This window comes from Eurypyga helias, unplaced genomic scaffold, assembly GCF_000690775.1.
Source record: "Eurypyga helias isolate BGI_N326 unplaced genomic scaffold, ASM69077v1 scaffold51509, whole genome shotgun sequence".
Classification (NCBI taxonomy): Eukaryota; Metazoa; Chordata; class Aves; order Eurypygiformes; family Eurypygidae; genus Eurypyga; species Eurypyga helias.
The window spans coordinates 1-15080 of NW_010271102.1; the positions used below are offsets into that span (position 1 = coordinate 1).

Here is a 15080-nt window from a genome sequence, read left to right on the forward strand (position 1 = left end):
GGCCCTCCCGGCCTGGTGCTGCCGGGCCCCGGGTGAGCGCCGCCCGGCGCGGGGTGAGGCGTGAGGGGATGACCCGCTGTTGTGCCTGCAGGTCTCCCGTCCTTGCACGAGCTGCGTGTGGTAACACAAACGCGGATTCCATGTCTTTTCTTGTAAGTAAACCCGAGCGGATTAGGGTGAGTGTTGAACGCCTTCCAGCCTCCCTCAGACGCCGGCGTGTCGGTAGAGCCTGCCTTGCGCTTATGCAGAGGAGCTGCGGGGGGCGGCCTCCTGGAAAGCACCGTAAAGTCGCGTGAAAAAGTGCTAATTACAGGGCGGGTGCTAGTTGAAAAAATACCCCGCCGAAATCTTTCTGGTTCGCACACCTGTGTCTCCTTCGTGACAGGTTCTGTTTGGGGGTTTATCTAAACTTGTTGGAAAGCTGAGCACGACAGCTTTGTTAATTCCTGCCGTTTTAAGTGAGGACGTGTCATGCGAGAAAACAACATCTAAGGGCTTAAAATGGTATTGTTATGCGGGTTTTGAGTCGTCATCACCTCCTTGGTGCTTTCTAGGACTGGCTTCCCTCGCACTAAAGAACATAAGCTGTTTTTTCAGTTATTTTACCGAATGGACAGATTCTAACCTTAGAGTGTTTATGTAACGTTAACTTTGTGGCCAACACTCTGCAAGCCTAAAAGTGCATGTTCTGTTGTGTGTTACATGTGCATGTATGTATATTTTTCTTTGAATCACATAATAGAGTGGTAGAAACTTTTGTCTGCACAACCTAATGCTTGCTGTGAATTTTAAGCATGAATTCAGGAAGAGAACAACAGCTTAAAACTACTTACGTTCTAGTTTTACATTTAGTCAATAGATCTAAGGCATCCACTCGTATATAGCTGAAGCTTCTTTTACACCTGTTACATCCAAACAACTTTTTATTTGTCCATGTAGTGGAATTGTAGCATGCTTATTGGTTTTGCTGTATGTGCATGTATGGTTCTTGTTTGAATTACAGACCGGTTTGGGTGGGAAGGGACCTTAAAGCCCCCCCAGTCCCCCTCCTTGCCATGGGCAGGGACCCCTTCCACTAGACCAGGTTGCTCCAAGCCTCATCCAGCCTGGCCTTGGACACTTCCAGGGATGGGGCATCCACAGCTTCTCTGGGCAACCTGTCCCAGTGCCTCCCCACCCTCTCCAGGGAGAGTCTCTTCCTGATGTCCCATCTCAATCTACTCACTTTCAATTTAAAAATTATTTAAATTAAATTTAAAATGATGACTCAATTTAGAATGATCTGAAGTTACGTGAACTTTATTGCAAGTGCCTGCTGGTCAGGAAAGCTGCTGTGTGGTTGCTCTGTGCACGCCATCGTAGTGGCACGAGAAGACAATATCCTTGTCCAGAGGAAGGATGTAACTGATGTTGCAGCTAATTGGTTTCAGGCCACAGTAGAAGCCTTGGAATGTTATGATTCTTTTGGTTTTTTGGGTGTGGGGGAGAGAGGGGTAAAAAAACTTGTCTCTAGGTGGAATAATTAATTATCTCGGGGATATTTTTTTTTCCTTTTTCAGCGGTGGGTGTCTGAAAAGTTCATTGTTGAGGGCTTGAGAGAGTTCGAACTGTTTGGAGGTAAGTTTTTCTCTCATTAGGTGGCATTGTTAGAAGTGTTGTGTTTTAGCCGCAAGGTCTGTTAATTTGGTTGTAAATACGTATCTTAACAGTAGGAGAGACGCATAAATCTGGTTGTAGCACTAGATGGGGTCATTCAAGCTGGCTGATGGTATCAAGTTAACATGGAGGTGTCCAAGAGCTAGCAAGTTGTTTGGAAATCAGTTCGTGCTGATGGCAGTGCGATTTTCAGGCTCTGCATTCTGTGGTTTTTAGCATAACCACTGGGGTTTTTTTCTTATGCAAAAGATAAGTTTGGGGTTTGGGAAGCTTAATAACAGTTTTCTGAGGCAAAATGGCTTTTGAAACTCTGATGATAACTCCTCAGTGTGCCTACAGGATGCAGAATCCCTTATCAGTGACGTAGGAAGCAAGCAGAGCGTAGGAAAGATGCCTGGATCTTGAGCTTCCAGGTGGAGTGGAAGAATTTTCACTACTTTAAACAAACTTTAGATAGTTTCTTCTGTATTTAAGTGAAGTAGGTAGGTTGGTTTTGAATGTGTTTAGAGGTATAATGAAAAGAATTGTCACCTTACATTTATATTGAATATATGAACAGTAGAACTATTTGAATATTTTGAATTCCCGTAATTATACTACAATTTGATTATTTTAGTGCTGCAACCTTATGTGTAAATTAAATGTCTTTGCCTTAAAAACTGAAAGTTAGTGCATATATTTGGTATCAGAAAGTATCATGCGGGCTTATTTACGCCAGCTATATCGTTAATGGGTATCTGTTGATCACAACATGGTGAACAATTAATTTCTTTACTCCAGAGCAGCCTCCGGGTGACTCTCGGAGAAAAGTAAGTGACTTTTGCAGGCTGTGGTGCTGTGGTTCATTGCATGGAGATTATTCCTTGTGGAAATTTGATTTTTCTTTTTATCTCGGTTATATATTTCATCTCTATATTTAGCTCTACAAGTGTGGAAACAGGTTTCACCCTGGAGCGGAGATTTTGGTGTGTGGTTTTCAAACAGTACGTGACAAGTCAAAACTCTTGGATTTGTATTTGTGTCGTCATCATCCACCCTCCCCACAGCCCCCTCAAGGGTCTCTGTTTTTAAGGTGATTTAGATCATAGAATTAGACTGGTTTGGGTTGGAAGGGACCTTAAAGATCATCCAGTTCCAACCCCCCTGCCATGGGCAGGGACACCTTCCACTAGACCAGGTTGCTCCAAGCCTCATCCAGCCTGGCCTTGGACACTTCCAGGGATGGGGCATCCACAGCTTCTCTGGGCAGCCTGTCCCAGTGCTCCCCACCCTCTCTGAGAAGAATTTCTCCGAGAGGATGTGATTCTTCAGAGATGCTAATCTCTTACAACTGTTTTAGAGTAAAAGGAAGAGGTTAGTTTATGGGACTAGGCCCAAAAAGATGTATGTTGGCTATTTGAAAGCAGTGTTCCCTTCTGAACACATGAACTGGCTGCTCGACAGGGAGGAGAAAGAAAATCGCAGCAGAGGCTCCGGCATCAAACCCAACTCTCGCGTGTTTTTCAGTTTGAGCTGACGTCGCCTCCTGTGCTGGTCGTCTGCAGCCAATCCTGAGTGTGCTTAGAGAGCTTTGCCTCTAAAACCACCAGGAAATATGGAACACGTTTTAAAATGTACAGCCAAAATGCAGCAGCTGACAACGACCTTGATGCTTTTCGTTCTCCAGGCCCTGATTGCGCACGACCTGCGCTATAATGAACGGTGCTGGTGGAATGACACCACTCCCGATGGAATAGATTTATCTAAATGATTTTCCACCTAACCACGCCATATTGCAACATTCCTCTCTGCAGGTGTTGCTCTAGTTTAAACTAATTACAAACACGAATTAGCTGTCATTTCATTATAACTGTGTCAGTTCAAGCTGCTTATAATTGATTTTTGTGCCAGTGTCTGTAATGTACTGGCACAAACAGCTGAAATTATGAGATGTATATGGAACATTTTTGTATGAAGTCGAGCAAATTCACACCGTTTTTTAAATTGCTGAGCATTACGCGTACGCTGGGCTGGAAGCGGATCGAGATTAGCAGCTGTTCTGGTTTTGTTACGGTGTTCGCTTTGGGTTTGGTCACCTCTGCAGTGGTATTGCTGAATTTGACATCTAAGTAAAAGCCTACTTTTCCTAGCAGGGTTACTGAAAAAGGTAAATAACCTGGGGAGAGGGATGGGAGGAAAATTTTTGTTGCTGGTGCTGGAAGTGAGTGAGGGAATGCGGAGGAGGAGAGGAAGGCAGCAGAACAAAACCGACGTTCCCTCCTCCTAATTCAGATGAGCGTCGTTTGGCAAATGCAGATCCTTGCTAGCATCACATAACTGATTTTCTTATGGCATTTAGAACAGTAGTTGCCTTTCAAAGATGCATTTCCTTAAATCTATCTCAAATTAAAACCAGATCAACAAGCCGGAAAGCTAGCTCTTAATGAATGTCATGCCATAAAGCTAGTCATACGTGACTTCATTTTGCAGCTGCTTTTGCTTTTGACCATACACCAAAAGTTGTCCTGTGTGAAACCACTGAGGAGCTTTTTTGCAGTATTTCATAAATGACATTTCAGTTTACCTTTATTTTTTGAAAGAAAAAACCTCTTGTGTGATGTTGATGAATTTCTGGTAGAGCTCCTTTTGCATTAACTCTGTTATTGGTCGCTGCTAACATGGAGAGAGGTGAGTGGAGACCTCTGATGTACTGGAATTCTTTCAAAAAGGGAATTTACAGTATTTTTCCATTACTGTTGAAACGGCCTATACCATTAATAAGATCAAATCTATTTAATTTTTTGCATCTGTTTTGTTGGCTTATGCTGTATCTGGAGTGGATTTTAATAAAGCAAACCACTTACGTATTGCTCAGTGTTTCACCAGCTGTCATTGCTCCATAACGCTGCTTGTCAGAGCCTCCTGCTTTCATTTCCTTGGTGGTGCCTTTCTGCTTCAGAAGTTTCCATCTGCCTGTGTCTCCCTCCTGGCAATCTTGTTGACAGGACTGTGTGAAATTGCTGGAAGAAGTAATGAACGCTACAACTGAGATCAGATTGACAGGCACCTTGAACAGAAGTTTGAAATCCTGGATGGGAGGTTGCTGCCTGCTCTCAGCGAGGAACAGCACTGGGTGGAGTGAGGTCTAGAATAAAGGATTTGGGACTGCTGAGATCTCGGGGGTTAGCTATCCTGAAACAGGACTGGGTTGCTGTGCTAGAGTTGTTTGAGCTGAAATCACACCATAGCACTGTTCACAAATCTTAAGTTTTGCCTTTGTCCCTTACTTGGAAAATATACCTAAATCAGAGGTAGGCAGAGGGAAGAACAATGCGTGCTGTTCAAAGTCAGTCGAAAGGGTGGAACTTGGCAAGTCTGACTGTTAGTTTGCTCCCAAAATATACTTAGGGACCCAAAGGTAGTTTATGGCAAATTCACCTCTGTTCACCGCGTTTACCCTGGGCCAGGTGTAGAACAGCAAGCTCCTTGTTTTCCAGCTGTCACTGTGGCGTTTCCATCTTTCGGTGGTTGGGAAAAAATAGCGTTGCCACTCTAGAAAAACAGTCAAGCCGTTTCTGCTTCATGTACCATGAGAAAAGGTCTGATAAAGGGCATTTGCAGTTGATGAAGAATGAGGTGGAGCGCCAAATGTCAGGAGGAGTTAATGTGCTGGAAATTTGAGATAACTAAATTTCATCTTAGACATCAAATAAATTTGGTTTCCCCTTTAGGATGCTCTTGTGCCTTTGGAAATTTGAGGGAGTTAGTGTAATGGAACTTGCAAGAAGTTTGTCTTCTGCAAAATCCTGCTTGGAAAGACTTGTGTAGGTAAATAAAGCAGAGAGTTTATGTCAGATGTGGCGAAGAAAAGCTGACAGGCTTGGGATCTGCCGCTTCCCCATGTGTTGCGGGGTCTTTTTTTTTTTTTTTCCTGTAAGCACTAATGCTTTGCAGTTAAGTTTTGGCTTCATCCGGAGCTTCTCTTCATGTGTGTCTGATCTTCATATCTTTGGGCTGAGTTGGTTCATCACTTCCACCGTTCAGCTAAGCAGCTTCAGCTCCGCTGATGACAGATGAGCAGCTGAAAACCAGAAGCCCCGGCGTCAGATGGGAATGCTGACTGCCACAGTGCAGGGGAGCGCTGTAAACAAGCGTTCCTTCGGCCTCCGTTCAGGCAGCCGGATGATGGCACAGAAGTTTGTAATGAATGGGAGAAAGGTAGTTATCTAAAGCAGTGCTTATGCTGTCCTGGGGAATAGTAATTGGCTTTATCCAAGTATTCCTAAAGAAATTCTGGCTTACAGGTAACAGAACCTACCCGTTATGGTTACATGTTTTGAAACACAGATGTCTGGATCTTCTGAAATGAGGCATCTCCTGGATTTCAATTGATAAATAACAATTTAAAATTATTTTAACAGCAACTAAATTCTCTCTTCTGTATTCAGTCCTGTCTTATTTTGAGGTGTATGATAATATAAGGAGCAGATGTTTTTTTTCAGCACATGGTCTTTATTTATTTTGACCTGACTTTATTGTTTTTTCCCCAGACAAATGAGGCGAGCTCCGAGTCGATAGCTTCTTCCCCTAAAAGGGACACCATGAGCAACTTCCTACCAGACAGCAGCTGTTATGAGTTGCTCACTATCATCGGTAATACTGCTGGTGGGCTGGAGGATCGGAAGTCTGGCTTTGCAGAGAAAATAATTTTTGCAAACGTTTGGCCATTTCTTGATTGATTGCTTACTTTTGGCATTAGATGCCTGACCTTTTTGATTTTTAAATTCACTTTAATAAAAAATGAGATGCTGGTCCTAAATGCTTTCAACTGAAAGAGGCGTGTGGTGGGTTAATGACACTGAGTGTAAAATACAGAGTCAGCAGAAGCAGCCTGAAACCTGTCCCTGTCCTTGGTGGGACTGTGTGGCCTAATCATTTTATTTCTACCTCAGTTCTGAACTGGAAAGACAGGGTAATATTACTGGCTAGGCAGATTTCTCTCGGTGGGATGCATGCCAAGGAAGATGGTATCTGATGGAACAGTAGCTCTTTTTCACAAGGCCAAAAATAGTTTCAGTAAGTGAGTGTAAAGATGAAGTAAGGGTCAAGGACTGGAGGAGTCCTCCAGAAGTGCCTGGTTCCCGAAGTATTGCTGAAGTTTTAATGCCTTTTCTTTCAGGCAGAGGCTTTGAAGACCTGATGGTTGTGAACCTGGCCAGGTACAAACCCACAGGAGAGTATGTCACAGTCAGAAGAGTGAACTTGGAGGCCTGCACAAATGAAATGGTCACGTTCTTGCAGGTAATATGAATAATGCAAGTTTAGGAGAGGTCAGACAGCAAAAGCAGTGCCTATCAATACTGTATTCATACTTCTGCATTTATCAAATTGAATCAAGGGATCTCTTTTTCATTTCAGGGGGAACTTCATGTTTCCAAGCTCTTCAGCCACCCTAACATCGTGCCATACAAAGCAACCTTCATAGCTGACAATGAGCTATGGGTAGTGACATCTTTCATGGCCTATGGTAGGTGGAGAGGGAACACCTTTGTCTGACCCCGTGTTCTGTGAAATGAAATGTAAGAGGTGAAATGTTTTGGGTTTTTTTCTGACCAATTAAGAGGTGTTTTGTTTCTTCTTAGGTTCTGCAAAAGATTTAATCTGTACCCATTTTATGGATGGGATGAGTGAACTGGCTATTGCATACATCCTCCAAGGCGTGTTGAAAGCACTTGACTACATCCACCACATGGGCTATGTACACAGGTATTTAAAAAAAATCCAGGCGATCCATTTTCCTTCTTTTGGAAGTTCTCAGAAATACTGCTCATCATTAGAGCAGAGGGGATAGTTCAAGAGACACGTTAACAGGTTTTGTACTGGTTTGCTGTTAGAGCAAGCCAGTTTGATGCTCATGGGAAATTGTGTCGTTGATCTTGGTGAACTGCGTGAAAGTGTCACTGTGGAATGAGCTTATCCCAAAGACCACCGTGTGTCCCAAATCACAACTGCAGCTCATGCTGACAGGCTGACGCGTTACGGCTCTGTTCAGGTACTATTGATAGTCTCCAGATTGAGACTAATGGTGGTGGTGGTGGGATTTGTTAAAGGTCCTGGGTCCGTAACCTTCAGCCCTGCGTTTCTCCTTGCTGCAGAAACGTTCTTTGGGAACCTGCAGAGGGGGGTGAATAGTGTCCTGTTGATGTTTGTAGAAGTGGTTTGGCGCAGCATTCATGATGGTCGTTGGGATCAAGTATTGTCCTGTGCCTTGAGCTGCCCAGTAAAGGAGGCTTCTATCCTTTCCATGGGTGCTCACTAAGGATGAATTTCTGTGTAGTGCTACAACTTCTCTTAATCTCTTTCTACGTCACTCTCTCCACCACCTAGCATACTGTTCCCCTTCTCCAATACATCCCTCTGTTGTGGGACTAAATTTCAGATGCCGAAAGTTCTGGGTTACTAGTGGTCACTTCAGCTTACCTATGCCTGCCTTAAATCCTCTGCAGTGCCCTTCTGCACTACATTTTCCTAGGAAAGCTCTAAGGAACATAACTCCTTTGAGGCCAGGGAACCTGACTATTTTCACTTTTTTTCAGGAGCGTTAAAGCCAGCCATATCCTGATCTCTGTGGATGGGAAGGTGTACCTCTCTGGCCTGCGAAGTAATCTCAGTATGATCAACCATGGGCAGCGACTCAAAGTTGTTCATGACTTTCCCAAATACAGCATCAAAGTCCTGCCTTGGCTCAGTCCTGAAGTCTTGCAGCAGGTGTGTTTAAAACCAAACCCGGTAGTTGTTAGCGCTATATGGCATCTTTCTATAATTGTCTGAGTTCTTATGGCGTGTGCGGGGGGTCTAGGGGACACACATGACAAAAGCCACAGGTTATGTTTTCTCATTATGAGCTCTATGCTTTTCTATCCTTTGTACCTTAAAAGGATAGAAACCTGTCAAAAGGGGCAGTTGCTGAGAAGCCAACGTTACAACATTTTTTCTTGCCTTCCAGCTGAAGGTGTGCAAATGCAAGGAAAAGGAAGGGGAGAGGTTAGAGGAAACAGATTTGGTGCTGGCGCTGGATAGAATTTGATCTGATTTGACTAAATAGTTTTCTTATAGGTACTTTTACAGATTCTCTCGTGACTCAGATTCAGAGTGGAAGGGGTTGGAAGGGACCTCTAGAGATCATCTATTCCAACCCCCCTGCCAGAGCAGGTCACACAGGAACAAGTCCAGGGGCTTTGGAAAGTCTCCAGGGAAGGAGACTCCACCCCCTCTCTGGGCAGCCTGTTCAGGGCTCTGTCACCCTCACAGGGAAGAAGGGTTTCCTCAGGGTGAGGCTGAACCTTCTGTTTCCCAGTTTATGACCATTGCCCCTCGTCCTGTCACTGGACACCACTGAGAAGAGCCTGGCCCCATCCTCCTGACACCCCCCCTTTAGATATGGATAAGCATTGATAAGATCCCCCTCAGCCTCCTCTTTTCCAGCTGAATAGCCCCAGCTCTCTCAGCCTTTCCTCATGTGGAAGGTGCTCCAGGCCCTTCATCATCTTAGTGGCCCTGGGCTGGCCCCTCTCCAGTAGCTCCTTGTCCTTCTTGAACTGTGGATCCCAGGGGTGCCAGTTACCCTAAGGAAGATGCCATCCCTACTAGGCAGCTGGTAGCAGTTCAATAAATGTTGCCCTTCACAGCGTGTTTTACCAAACAATCTCACCCCCATGATAAACCAGTCTGTGTGTGGGCTGTGCTGTTTTTCTGCTCTGATCGCTTGGGTTTGCTCTTCTGCATGTCCAGTCACTGCCATCCCCCGTGCAATCGCATGTGAGTCCGCAAGGCTAACTTTTCTTTTCCTTTTCATCCAGAACCTTCAGGGTTACGATGCAAAATCTGACATTTACAGCGTGGGGATAACAGCCTGTGAGCTGGCAAATGGACATGTACCGTTTAAAGACATGCCTTCTACTCAGGTAAGGATTAAAAGCTGTTCCTTTATTGTCCTTCATCCTGGCACATGGAACTGCTGTGCTGCACTGGGATGTGAAGACAGGAGGGTGCCATGCCTGCCTGAATGGGAACTGTCTGGTCTTACTGTGTGTGATGTTGCTTATGCCCTTCTCTTCCAGATGCTCTTGGAAAAGCTGAATGGAACTGTTCCCTGCCTGCTAGACACCACCACAATTCCTGCGGACGAGCTGACTATGAAGACCTCGCGTTCGAGTGCGAACTATGGGATGGGTGAGAGCATGGCTATTAGCAACGTGAGGGCGGCCAACGGAGAGCCAACCCTGCACCCTTATCTTCGGACCTTCTCCACCTACTTCCATAACTTCGTAGAGCAGTGCCTTCAGCGGAACCCCGATTTCAGGTAAAGCCAGGTGAAAGCAGCTCTTCATGCACCTGCACTACTCCAGGGCTGATTAAACTCCCAGAGCCAGCAGAGGTGGTCCGAAGCTCGCTTTCCAAAAGCGTAGTGGGGTGAGGATGTGCTCCATACACAGAGAGCAGTCCAAGGGTGTAACACAGAAGCAGTGTTAACTCCTTCCATACGAGCGCCTGAATGACTCTGCAGCCTTCTCTGGGGGTAGAGTGGTGCTGCCTGTCAGGAAAATAAACCAAACAACTTGAATTTCTGGTCGCTGTGAGACTGTGTTTACCCACTTGGCATCGCTGCCACTGTCTGCTGCTCGGCCAGCAGAGAGTAACGCTGGGAAGCGATCAAGAACTGCATTTCCCTCCCTAGTGAGCGTAAAGTTGTCTTTAGCCATGACAAACTTCTCTAGCCTACCATGCTGCTCAGAAACTCTCCCTGGACCAGATGCTGGGGTGTGCAAGCGGTGAACTTGGGCAGAAGAACGCTGAAGTGCTTGCATGAAACGTCATGGGAACGTAATAAACAGTGCTGCTGCTTGCAAAAGGGAGAGAACCTATAGCTGAGAAACAGAGGGAGGGAGGACCCCGGTCTCTTATTTCTCCCACTACCTAACTGTGAACACTGATGCGTTTTCTTGTGCTGACTTTATTCCAACTCCCTTCTACAGGCCAAGCGCAGGCGCTCTGCTTAATCATCCCTTTTTCAAGCAGGTAAGGAACTCGTTCAGTCTGCAGGTAAACGGTGGCTTTCCTGCAGTAGTTGTCTTGCCTAGTCACTGATCCTGCGGGCGGCAATGTAGAGTTGCCCCGTTTCCTGTGATCGGAGAGGATTAAGTTAGGTTGGTGACCTGTTGTACTGCCGCTTGTCGATCCACGTGTTCTCTGGGAGGTGGCGGGCTGTTCTCAGTGCATCCCCGCCTTACCTAAACAGACTATGTCAATTCGCTGGTCCTGTAAGCCACAAGTTTTTCACCCACTGGCTGGTGAGTACTGGGACGAGGCACTCCTAACCCTGTCCTAACCTGCTGTGTCCCTGTCCTGCCCGGGACAAGGCACTCCTAACCCCGAGACCGAACTGAGGGGAGCTGTGCATTGCTGCGGCCATGCGGTGGCTTGGCAAGCTCCAGGCCTGGCAGGGGAAGAGCCAGCAGCTCTCCTGCCCCTGAAATGATTTGCCTGGCTTGCTCTGAGCTGGGGGTTAGAGTGGCGCTTCAGCGAGGGCAGCATCAGGACCGCAGCACCCAAGTGCTGCTGGAAAGACTGCGCGCGGAACACTTTCTGGTCAGAAGACGCAGCGCGCAAGCCCCGCACATCTCGGTGCGGGTGGGAGGGTAACGCTGTGTTCTCTCCGTGCAGATCAAGCGCCGCGCTTCCGAAGCACTCCCTGAACTTCTGCGCCCCGTCACCCCGATCACCAATTTTGAAGGAACACGGCCCCAGGATCCCAGTGGCATTTTTGGGCTGGTGTCAAACCTGGAGCAGCTGGATGTGGATGACTGGGAATTCTAGAAAAATAGGGACTATACCTGGTTCTGGAGGAGCTTTCTGGACATTTAATTTATTGGTCCTGTTCATAAAAGATGATAAATGTTACATACAGAAGTTTACAGGTCCTTGGGAAGGAACTTCAACTGCTTGTTTACTTAAGAAGCAGCCCGGAAACAAATGGACAAACCTGATCAACCCCAAGGAACTGTGGAGTATTCCAGATGGTGCAGTGCCCAGAGCCCCAGGTCTTGCAGCTGAGCACGGGTAGGTCACTCGAATGGGTTGAGTGAGTCTGTTTAGCCTCTATTTATGTTTTTCTAAAGATCCCCGGCTTCCCCGTAGCAGAGTTGAAGGCTGCGTGTCCCTACCCTCTTTGGTTCTTTCTCTTCTAAGGGTGCCTTAGAGTTAAGGGGAGGCAGGCAGCTTAGTTTCAGGCATTCTCTTAGGGTGTCATGGGATTACTGTTACAGTGTTGTCACAAGGAAGTTTTGGGGCTGGGAGGGGATTACGTTTTCAAGTTCAGTCACTGCTTTGCGATGGAGAATGGGAGAGGGAAGACAACGCCATTCCAGTCCAGGCACACTGCTGCATCAGGCGTTCCGCGGCAGCGCTGGATTCTGCTCTAGTTCTGCAGGGAGCTTCCGAAGAGGCTCCTCTAACTTGAGGCTGAGCGCTCTGAGGCCCAGGTCAGACAGGGCATTCCAGCCTCTCCTCCTGGCTGCCCACGTCACCAAAACGCATGTGTACGCCTGCGCAACGTACCAGCTCTTTTATCCCCCCAGCACATCCCCTTGTGCCTCCTGTTGGCTGGGGCTGGTTTTAGTGCATGCAACACCTGTACCAGCTTGTTCTCAGTGACTGACCCTGGCATGGAGGAAGAGCACGTTGACCATCACGCTAAATCCTCTTGCTCACGACTCCTCTTGGACCATCACGGACAGAACTGATCTCAAGCCTTCCATTGCTGTTCTGCCTTCCCTGACTGCCAGCTAACAGCCTGCTTCTCACGCGCCTCCCCTCGATTCGGGGCTGTGTGACGGCCCTGCAGTGGTGGCAGCTCTCCCCCAGTCCACAGTATTTGATTTTTGGAGGTGTATGTGAGGCTTTAGCTTGACCCTTCCAAGGGCCATGGTGCTGGATGTCTTTCTACTCTAGTGAAGCACTGAGAAGCCAGTCCTGTGGGGGTGGTTGATGGGAGTAGCGGTGCTGGCAACAGGTCCTTCATGTGTTTATAAATTGTACTTGAACCCCGATCAAGTTTGTTACTCTAGTTTTTTGCCAAAACAAATAAAATATTTCTGAAGTTGTGGGGTTTCTCAGGCTGCTGGAAGCCGACAGTGGATTGCAGATGTGGCACAGGCTGGCTGTGCATGGTTTCCTTACGTAGAAGGCAGCTGCTTGCGCCCCAGCTGGCAGGGGCTGGGTGTCACTGAGCATACCCTGGTGAAGCCGCTGTCCTACAGCTCAGTGCAGCACTGTTCACTGCACCTGCCTTCATCTTTCAAAAGCTTTTTTCTGTCCACGAAAGCAAAAAGCTGCAACCAGCAGCCCTTTCCTGAAAGCTTCAGCGGAGCACGTTCTCCCAGAGCAGGGCTCTTTGTGAGGGCAGGCTGCAGCTAGCAGCACAGGCCCGCTTCTACTTCTTCTCGACTCAGGAGCCAAACCTGATCAGATTTTATTATAGTTTATAGTAATATCTTAATTTCTTAGCTTATCAGGAAGGCTGCAGCTTGGAAAAATTCTTATTGCTCTCCCACAAGCCTGGACCGGAACTGAATTGCTGGTACTCCGAGCGAGAAGCAGCAGCGTGCCACTCGCAGCGCAAAACCCTTGGGACAGGGCTAGTGCCACTTGTGTTGGGAGGAGAAGGGTTTCCTCGCAGCAGAGGGATGATTCAGTGGGTTCCAAGCCGCTCCTGAATTCTCCTAGGAACCAAGATGCAGGCAGAAAAGAGAGGAGGGAACACGCTGAGCTGTAATAAATCACAACTGCAGCGCTACTGCCTGCTTTCCCTGAGTGAGCATTTTTGGGATGAAGGATGAACTTAATGCAAACCAATATTTCTCATCCTTTTCCATGCCTTCAGCTCGCTCTGTGCTCAGAGATCATGGACTTAAGCTAGAGATAGTTTTATGCTTACACAGCAGCAGGAAGCCTGCAGGACCAGTGCAAGGTCAGGAGTGAAACAGCAGCACCTTGGTCAAAAAGAGAAGTTGTGAGGTAGCTGAAGGCACAGCCTTTACCCCTCCCAAACGCGCTGCTGCACTCCAAGGCTGCTCCTGGGGTTCTGGTGGTAGCAGCTGTACTCTGCCAGACCTCAAACCTTGACCCTACCTGGTCCACCTTGTGCCTTCACAGAGTGGCCAGCAAGGAGCATGGCACAGTCAGGATGCTGTTTTAGGAGCTGCGGGTTGGAATCATGCACTGGCTACGGCTGCTGGCCCCACGGCAACTGCTGGGAGCTTTTTGTTCCCCCCATGAAAGCTTTATTCGTCTAGGTACAAAACAGGGTGCTCTACTGCTGCGGATCCCCTCCGTGGTCTGAATGCTGCTGCTCTTCTTCTTCCTCCTCTTCCTCCCCTTTGTGTTTCTCCAGTTTTGCCATGAGCTCTGAGAAACAGGAATAGGCAGGGTGAGATTCCAGGTGCAGGGACTGTCCCGCCCCACAACCGGGTGCCCTGTGAACACCCATCTCCACAGGAACCAGGGCAGCCACCAAAACTCACTTGCCCACACAAAGGCTCAGCTCGGAGCTACCACCATTCGCTGAGCCCAGGGCACCAGCTGTTACAGCCAGAGTCCATCAGAGCGTTACGGAGCTGCCAGCTATGGCACCAGACACGCTGCTGCCTCAGCTCCCGCAGCGCAGCCCCTGCCCTCACCAGGAGTCACACTCCTGGAGTTCCCCGTCTGGGAAAGCCCTGATGCTTGTTCTGCCCCTCGGCAGCCACCGGGGACATGATGTAGCGTTTCCTGGGGCTAAGGGAGCGCTGCTGGCAGCTGAGCTCCAGCTTAGGGCCAGGCCCACCACCGAGAAGACGATACCTCAGGAGCCGGTGCCTTTGCTGCTCCAGGCTCTCCCAGGAAAGCCCTCACTCCCACAGGGCGCCGTTACCTTTTGCTGGGTTGAAGACTCCATTGGTTTGCTTGTCACAGACGTAGCAGCGCTGGGATTTGCGATAGTGCTGGAGGGCGCAGGTCTCGCAGAAGTAGTGCCTGCACCTGTAGAGAGACACGGATGCCACCGCGAGTCACCAGATACTACTGCGTCCAGGAGTTAGAAAGTACTGACTGCTGGTCCCAGGGGAATGCAAATTTTTCCCAGCTCCCTCTGCAGCACTGCCCCCAGGAAAGGTGTTTCCGTAGTGCTTCCTGGTGTGGAGTGATGGCACAGAGCCAGCTCTTCCAGACACCAGGTACCAGCAAGACGGCCAGCAATGCAGGAGAGGGCTGGCAGCGCATCACACCCACGCTGACCCCGGCCTGCTCCTCATCCTTGCCAAGCTCTTGGCTTCCCCACGCTTCTGTCTGCTCACGCAATGCAGCATGCTATTCAATGAAGAATGAGGGCACGTGTCGTGGTTTAACCC

General features: G+C 48.0%; 1 protein-coding gene across 2 annotated transcripts; it reads left to right on the forward strand.

Moving 5' to 3' along the window:
• The first annotated feature begins 96 nt into the window (after positions 1-96).
• STRADA (STE20-related kinase adaptor alpha) lies at positions 97-11581 on the forward strand. 2 transcript variants are annotated; one of them, XM_010158669.1, is made up of 12 exons: positions 97-176; positions 1560-1617; positions 2437-2465; positions 6186-6288; positions 6815-6936; positions 7054-7162; positions 7278-7401; positions 8232-8403; positions 9495-9599; positions 9756-9997; positions 10671-10713; positions 11359-11581. In XM_010158669.1, exons 1-12 carry the CDS (start codon positions 141-143, stop codon positions 11509-11511), a joined length of 1296 nt encoding a protein of 431 aa, XP_010156971.1. In that variant the 5' UTR covers positions 97-140; the 3' UTR covers positions 11512-11581. The 2 variants fall into 2 exon arrangements, with proteins under 2 accessions (XP_010156971.1, XP_010156972.1); XM_010158670.1 differs by lacking the exons at positions 1560-1617; positions 2437-2465 and having other exon boundaries at positions 141-152.
• The last annotated feature ends 3499 nt before the right edge of the window (positions 11582-15080 follow it).

What these genes read in the sequence shown, in the direction of transcription:
- STRADA (XM_010158669.1), top strand. Translation starts at nt 141, where the DNA reads ATGTCTTTTCTTGTAAGTAAACCCGAGCGGATTAGG. An exon ending in GTAAACCCGAGCGGATTAGG is followed by an intron (nt 177 to 1,559) that starts GTGAGTGTTGAA and finishes TTCCTTTTTCAG; the next exon opens with CGGTGGGTGTCTGAAAAGTT. An exon ending in CAGCGGAACCCCGATTTCAG is followed by an intron (nt 9,998 to 10,670) that starts GTAAAGCCAGGT and finishes TCCCTTCTACAG; the next exon opens with GCCAAGCGCAGGCGCTCTGC.